This window comes from Mus pahari, chromosome 21, assembly GCF_900095145.1.
Source record: "Mus pahari chromosome 21, PAHARI_EIJ_v1.1, whole genome shotgun sequence".
Taxonomy (NCBI): domain Eukaryota; kingdom Metazoa; phylum Chordata; class Mammalia; order Rodentia; family Muridae; genus Mus; species Mus pahari.
In genome coordinates, this window is record NC_034610.1 from 24,566,822 (window position 1) to 24,574,835 (window position 8,014).

At 51.1% G+C, this 8,014-nt stretch overlaps 1 protein-coding gene across 2 annotated transcripts in view; it reads left to right on the forward strand.

The window, feature by feature from the left end:
- The window catches only part of Tbc1d22b (TBC1 domain family member 22B), a 58,496-nt gene that overhangs the window by 21,175 nt on the left and 29,307 nt on the right, over positions 1-8,014 (forward strand). For both annotated transcript variants that reach the window (XM_021221065.2, XM_029533082.1), the window contains 4 exons: positions 468-647; positions 1,525-1,595; positions 2,792-2,920; positions 4,902-4,967. In XM_021221065.2, coding sequence (XP_021076724.1) covers positions 468-647; positions 1,525-1,595; positions 2,792-2,920; positions 4,902-4,967 — 446 coding nt within the window. The remainder of the gene's footprint in view (positions 1-467; positions 648-1,524; positions 1,596-2,791; positions 2,921-4,901; positions 4,968-8,014) is intronic.

Consider the following 8,014-nt stretch of genomic DNA (forward strand, 5'->3'; position numbering starts at 1 on the left):
GTACTCACTTGGTAGACCAGGCTGGCCTCGAACTCAGAAATCCGCCTGCCTCTGCCTCCCGAGTGCTGGGATTAAAGGCCTGCGCCACCAGGCCCGGCACGTCTCAGCTTTTCTACACTCAGCTTTAGGCTGGGTGGCTACCACACTCACCAGGTTAAGGCGCTTAAGATCCAGGTTGGGATAGAAAGAGTTTTATCTTCCTTGGCGTCACCATGTACATTCTTAGAAGTCACAGCAACATCTGGTGTTAGATGGCCGCAGCTGTCCTCTGTGGTGCATATGCAGTCCCTGTGTGTGGGAGTATAGCCCTGCGGGGCCTCATTCTCTCACTGTTCCTCGGCTGGACCCTCAGGAGCTGTGCCACAGGCTCAGGCCCTGCCCTGGGGAAGGCACCGTAGCACAGCCTGAGCAGACCCTGGGGTGTCTGACTTCCTGCGTAGTTCTTTCTCTTTTTCAAATCCCTTCAGGTGACACGTGCCTGAGGAACCCGCTCCACAAACAGCAGTCTCTCCCTCTCCGACCCATCATCCCTCTTGTCGCCCGCATCTCAGACCAGAATGCTTCTGGGGCTCCTCCAATGACAGTCCGGGAGAAAACACGCCTCGAAAAGTTCCGCCAGCTGCTTTCCAGTCACAACACTGACCTAGGTGCGTTCACCAGGGCCCTGGGTGAGGTGGTGCTGTGGTGACTGTGGCTCTCAGAGGTCAGACACATCCACTGTCTTAACTTCTTTTACCTCTAGCTCCTCCTAGTCAGGTGCCAGCGCAGCGATGCACAGGTTTTAGACGAAGTCTGTTTTCTGAGATCAGGGACCAGGGTGAACGGGGCCTGCAGACCGTGGGGTGCCTGCTCCAGCCCTGTCTCTGCTACCCCCAGGCGTTCTCAGAAGCGCACACCTGTATGCACCAGATTTACTTACTGGGTCAAGGTTACCTGATAGATAAGACCTCTGAGAAATGAATCTCGACCAGGTCAGGTTGGAGGGAACACAGCAAGACCGAGGGGTTGTAACAAGATTATTGCGAGCGATCAGACTTTTTATACACGTACAATACAATGGTAGTTGCCAGGACACAATGACATTTGCAAGCTATACAGGGCACACAAGATTAATGTAAGACCAATTGTCCTGTCAAACTTGTGTATGTTTGGCTGACTTCTAGGGAATGCTGAGAAACACAGGCAGCCTGAGTGCTTCGCTACCTGAGGGAGCGCATTGAAAAGCACACAGTGCCCCAGCAGCCTCGGACTCTGACCTGAAAAACCTATGAGGCATGCCTCTCGAGGCACTAGACCAGGACAACCCCGGGATTCTCACACACACCCACAGCTTCCCTGAGCCAGAGGCTGCTGCAGGCACCCTTGATACCCCGCTGCTGGAGGCTGTGGCGAGGAGCCTTTCCTGGCTTGTCTTAGCCATTAGTGGTGGCGGTGTTCATATTTGGTGGTAGGAGGCACCTGGCCAAGGTTGGTTTTGGGCCCTTCGGAAGGACCGGATTCAGAGAGTTTGTCTTCTGTGTGTAGATGAATTGAGGAAGTGGAGCTGGCCAGGCGTTCCCAGGGAAGTTCGACCAGTGACCTGGAGACTGCTGTCGGTGAGTTCCAACCACCATGAAGAGAAGCTTGGGCCTCAGACAGCCCCCTGCCTGCCAAGGTTGGTCTGATGCCATAGACTCCTCTAGTCCCGCTGCCTGGCACAGCTGCCAGGCTGTGTCCAAAAAGGCATGCCCTTGGGAGTTTATTCCCACGCCTGCAGGTGAGTGTATTCCTACAGCCATGTGTGGAGAAGGCCAGGAACTGGCTTCTGTGGTCACAATGTCACTTCCTTAACTGTGGGGAGCATCTAGCAGGACAGGGGGATCCCAGGACTGTCTTTGAGCTAGCATACCACTCCTGACAGTGGTTGGAAATCCATTTCCCAGCTTCATGAGAAGAGTCAGGCCATGGGCCTCTCAGAAGCAGGCTGCTCTCGCTTTCCCATTCTCAGATCACACGGCTCCTGCTTTGGGATGCTTGATTCTGAGCCTCTGAGATCTGCTCATTTATCTAGTAAGGATTTTCAGGGCCTGTTTGCCAGCCCAGGGCCAGGTGCTGTGTGCGTGCCCCAGGTCTAACAGCAACCCCTTCCCCACGCCCAGCCACCCACTAAGGAGTGCACTACATAAATGCCTTTGACAGAAAAGGTATCTTGTCACTGTCCCCTGCTCCTGGTCTTACAGCCGCGCAGTCAGTGCCTCAGCCACTCCTCGTAAGTTCAGATACTGCTCAGAATGCATTAGGCAAGCAGAAAGGGAACAGGAGATTCAGGAAGAAGGAGGGCGTGCAGGTGGCCAGAGTTCTGTGCCGGCCTTTTGACTGCTAAGTCACAGGCTCCATTCAGCTTGCTGAGCTGATGGTTCCCAGTGTTACACTGGGAGAGTGTGGAATCTATACCAGGAAGTGTCCAGGAGCTGCCAGGGAGTGCTAATTCCCTTGGAGGCTGTGGCTTGGGTCTAACTCCCTCCTGCTGACTTCTAGTTACTGCTCAAAGGTGTCAGCTCTGGGTGCTCCACAGGGTACTCCACAGTGCAAGGTATGGGGCCAAAGCAGTAAGCAGGCTGGGAAAGCTGGCTTGCCTCACCTGCCCACCTGGGGTCCACTATCCAGAAGAGGGTGAACGCCAGGGTCGGGGGTGGGGGCTGAACCAAAAGAAAACCTGCGTTGTCCTCTTGGCAATCCTGTTTCTGTGCCTTGATGGTTTCCAAGCTACTGCTCAGGTGGAAGTGAGAGCTCGGGGCACTGTTGTCTTTAGGGCTATCTCCCTGCAAACACCGAGCGGCGGAAGTTGACCCTGCAGCGGAAGCGGGAGGAGTACTTTGGCTTCATTGAGCAGTATTATGACTCTCGGAATGAAGAGCACCACCAGGATACCTACAGACAGGTATGACATCTGTGGAGCGGTGCTCCTGGAGCCTCCTGGTACAGTGAGATGTCCTGTGTGTGTTGTGGCTCCCCTCCCTCTTCTCACTCAGCAGCTTTGACTTTGCTTTAAAAAAAAAAAAAACAACAAAAAACAAAAAAACAAAAAAAACTTACCGTGGATGTATGTGCCTGCGTGTGTGTGCGTACGTGCGTGCAGGCAGGTGTGTGAGTGTGTAAGTGTGAGTGTGTGTGTGTGTGTGTGTGTGTGTGTAGTAGGAGACTGTTGTGAGCTATGCTAAAAGTCTGAAAACCAAACTCAGGTCGCCAGAACAAACAACCTGTACTCTTAGCTGCTGAGCCAGCTCCTGATTTATTTTATTCCCCACCCCCACCCCCAGTTACCTGGTTGTTGGGGTTACAGGTACTACCAGTATCCTTAGATAGCTGTGGGTTTTAGCAGTGGTCAGTGGCGTTGCTTCTCATGTTTCGTGCATGTACAAACCCACACATACACATACACGTACACACGTATGCACTGTATATACTGTATACATAATATATATATGCACACACATACTATACATACTGTACACACATGTATGCATATACACATGTACACACACACATGCCCCAGATTACCAGTAGGGGCAGGTCTTGAGGTGAGGCTCACACTTTTTTTTATTTTTATTTTTTAAGATTTATTTATGATTATTAATAAGTACACTGTAGCTGCCTTCAGACACACTAGAAGAGGGCATCAGATCTCATCACAGATGGTTGTGAGCCACCATGTGGTTGCTGGGATTTGAACTCAGGACCTTTGGAAGAGCAGTCAGTGCTCTTACCCGCTGAGCCATCTCACCAGCCCAAGGCTCACACTTCTAACATGATCCCTGGTAAGAATGCTGTTTGACCACAGGCCGTCCTCTGAGGATTAAGGACCATGGGACCCACAGTAAAGGGAGAAAGCAGAAAGTTCGGAAATGGTTGGTCCCTTCTGGACTGCAGCGTCAGTGCGTGCTTGTGGTGCTACAGTGCCAGTTCAGCACCATTGTCTGCAGAGGCCTCAGGCCTACAGAAATGTCTGCTGGCAGCCTCACAGGAAGGAGAGGTGGCCGGGCTGGTAAAAGGTGGGCATTAGCTGCTGTGACTGTCCCCAGAATGAAGCGGCCTCTTGTGATGTGGACACTGTCTTTATGATGTTAATGTGGACATTGGAGAGGCCTCAGAGCCTATGTAACTATAGCGACTGCTTGGGTAGCACCTCAGCCCTGGTCACTGAAGGCCAGCTGCCCTGCCCTTCCTTACGTCCTGACTTCACAAGCAGGCCCAGTCCTGCTTCCCTGTCCTGGCACACTTTAAGCAGCAGTTGGAGGTCTTTATTCTTAACAAGAATTGTGGGGTTTGTTTGCTATTGAGACAGGGCCTTCCTGTATATCACTGGTTGGTCTTTAGCTTACTACATAGACCAGACTGGCCTCAAACACTTGCCTCTGTGTCCCGAGGTGTGAGATTACAGGAATGCTATAATTACCATTACACCCACTCCCAGCTGTTTTCTGATACAGGATTTTACTATATTGCCTAGACTGACCTTGAACTTACAGAGTGTGGGAGCTGGGAAGACAGGCATGCACCCCTACACCAGACTCCTAGGAATTGTGGGATGAGTAAGATCCTGAAAAGGGGGTGAACACATGATTGTATGTGGTAAACAGGTGGCGTCCCAAGGTGACTATAACATCAGAAGACAATCCACTCGGAGGAGAGCTATCTCAGGGATATTCCTGTCTGGTTGACAGTGGCTTATTGGGGGAGTTTCTCTCTGAGCTGTGGCTAACGTAGATACATACTCTTCCTGGGTGGGTCTAGCTGGGCTTTGTCCATATTCTGTCTGTCTGTCCTTTTAAAGCTAAGCCGTGCTCTAAGTGTTCCTTTGAGTGTACTGCCTGCTGTAGACATTCTGGCGTTACGTCTGGGCTGTGGCTTCTGTTTTTTAGATTCACATTGACATTCCAAGGACGAACCCTCTCATTCCCTTGTTCCAGCAGCCGCTCGTCCAGGAGGTGAGTGGGTTCCTCAGAGTCCGGTCCTCCTCCTGCCTGGGCCCAGTGGCACCTGCTGGGTACCCCACATCCACAGGTGGCACTTTGGGATAGAGTACTTCCTCAAGCTTTCTGGTCCGCCCTTTATAACAAGCCTGGGTACCAAGCAGTGTTTGCCTGAGGCGCGAGGCAGAAAGAACCCTGTCTTAAGTCCCTGTTCCGGGCTCGTGCTACTTTTTAAAGCTCGGGTGCTGACTTTTCTCATTGTGGTAAAATATCCATAGCATGAATTTGCCCTACTCTTTCTGGCTTTATGAACAGTGGGTGGCTGGCTAACATGCATTTGAATATTCTGAGCACCACCTTTGTCTGCTTCCAGAAACTTTTCCTATTTCCACACCTAAATTTAGTGACCATGAATACAACCCCCTTCCCTGCCACCACCTATTTTTTTGCCTGTGGCTGTGACCACTCTAAATACTTCAGATAAGTGGGCTTATACATAATTTGTCATTTTGTATCTGGCTTAATTCACAGTGTCAGAAGTCCCTTCATTAAGATGTTTTTATTACATTGATTTATTTCTATTGTGGAGGGCATGCCATGGTGTGTGTCTCTGTGTATGTGTGGTTAGAGGACCCAGACAAGGAATTGCTCTCTCCTTCCACTGTGTGGGTCCTGGTCACCAGTCTTGTCAAAAAGGTACCATTAACCCACTGAGCCATCCCCCTGCCACCTCCCCATCTCCTTGATTTTGTAAATATTCCATCATCATCACTAATATTCCTCCAAATGAGAACTGTGAATGAGTGGGTTACTTATCCCCTTGGCTGCGGGGATTATGCTGTAGTGAGCATGGTGTGTAAGGACGCTCTAGACCCTGCTTTCAATTCTTTTGGAACTAAATCCAGGAGTGACACTGGTGGTGATATTGCAGGACCTCAAGCCAGTGGCGCCCACGTGCAAGCTTCCAGTAGGACCGTTAGCTTGACTTGAGCAAGGGACGCTTGCTCGTGAGATTAGCAGCTTCCCGTGCAGTTCCCGTGCATCATCTGCAGATGATGTGGCATGTCAGCACTTTTGAACAGTCTTTCAGTCCTCTCTATAATAGAGAGGGACAATGAGAAGAATAGGTTCTGTGGCTTTAGATAACATTCATAGATCCATTTAGGAATAGATGTCTCCTGCTGGGATCTATCATAACTTTCAACACCACAGGGAACATTGTGTTGGTGACATCATCCCACCCATAAGAGGCAGCACAAGGAAAGTTGAGAATGAATTCCTTCCCTTCCTCCTCCTCCTCCTCCTCCTCCTCCTCCTCCTCCTCCCCTCACCCTGCCGTGCCCACACCCTTGCCTCCCTCCTGCACCTGGCTCTCATCAGGCATCTCCGATTAGCAGAGCCTGGACACAGATGAGGTGCACACTTTATTCTCTTTAGTTCTGCCTGCATCACCTGTGTGTACTGAACCTGTACTGAAGCCAGGCTGCTTGTCTTTATTTTGCAAATGCCTGGCACCTTTAGAGCCTGGCATGTGCGCCTCTGCCTCACTTGTCCCTGTGGAAGAGGCACTGCCACTCTCTGCTCTCCTCTCTCCATGCAGTGCATGGCCAGCTTCCATGCAGTTGACCATGTGAAGGGCAGTCACCAAGGCCGAGACTGGAGTAGTGGGTGCCCTTGTGAATCTTTCCAAAAGACCGAGCTGGAGACAGTTGTTTGTTTTTTGAGTCACTGGGATCAACCCCAGAGTCTTGTATGTGCTAGGCAAGTGTTTTACACTAATTAACAGGGATGGGAGGAAACAGTAGGCTTCTTGTGATTTTTTTCCCCCAAAGTACAGTAGGTCTAGCCTTGGACTGCACTCTTGAGGAAGAAAGAGGTCATTTAGCAGAAGAGGCCTCCCCTCAGAGCCTTTAGTAAAACATGGACACTACACCTCCAACCACACACACACACACATGCACGCACGCACACACCCACACCCATGCACACCCACCCACACACACACTCACACACGCACCCCCCACATGCACACACACTCTGTTGGAAGCAGTGAGGCCGGCCCAGCTCACTTCAGGGTGCTTCAGCTCTCCCTGTCAGACACTCTGAGAGGAGCTAACAGACAGTCTTCCTTCCATGGGTCTTACACTGTGCTTACCCCAGACAGCCATCTCCAAGATCTGTCTAACAGTTCCTTCCTCTCGCTCTCCTTGGAAGTCCCTGTCTCCAGGACTGGCTGGGGCAGAGGGTGCCGTGAAGGCCATCTGATACCTTGGCTTATCTGTCTTCTTGTCACCATCATCTCTACTGGGCCTCTTGTGTGTGTCACAGAGATGCCATTCTCCAGAAGTTCCAGGGCTTGGGGTTCATGGCCACCGGGGACAGAGCCATTGAGCATGTCGTTGGGTTGAGAGAAGTTGAAGGGAGAGCCCAGGAGGCCCAGTGACAGCAGTCAGGGCAACTGGGAAGGGGCAGGGCGCTGTTAAGGGACCATCTAGGGCCTCGGAATTATTTTAATTGATATATAGAACCCTCAAAGGTTCTGTCCTGGGGGCCTGGGCTGATTGGCTTCTCTGTCCCAACTCCTGACTGCGGAAGCACGCACCCCGGTGCCCTTTTACTTTTGTATGTGACATTCGTTTCTTTGGAGGGGCTGCGTGCATGCCGTGCGTGTGTGTGGAGCCAAGGACAGGCTGGCAGGACTTAGCCCCTCCCACCGTGTGGGTCTTGGGGATCCAGCTAAGGCTGTCAGGCTTAGTGTCTTGGTGTCTTTAGCTGCTGATCCCTCTCCCCAGGATGTGTGGTTGGGTCCTGATGCACAAAGGGGCTTCCTACAAGAATAGATTGTCACCAATCCTAGTTAGGGTGAGCCAGAAAATCTTTCTTTTCTTTCTTTCTTTTTTTTTTTTTTTTTTTTTTTTTTTCTTTCTTTCTTTCTTTCTTTCTTTCTTTCTTTCTTTCTTTCTTTCTTTTGTGCACACCATGTTCCTGTCTGCTGCCCTTGGAGGTCGGAAGAGGGCATGGGATTCCCTGGAGTTGCTGACAGTTGTGGGTGCTGGGGTCTT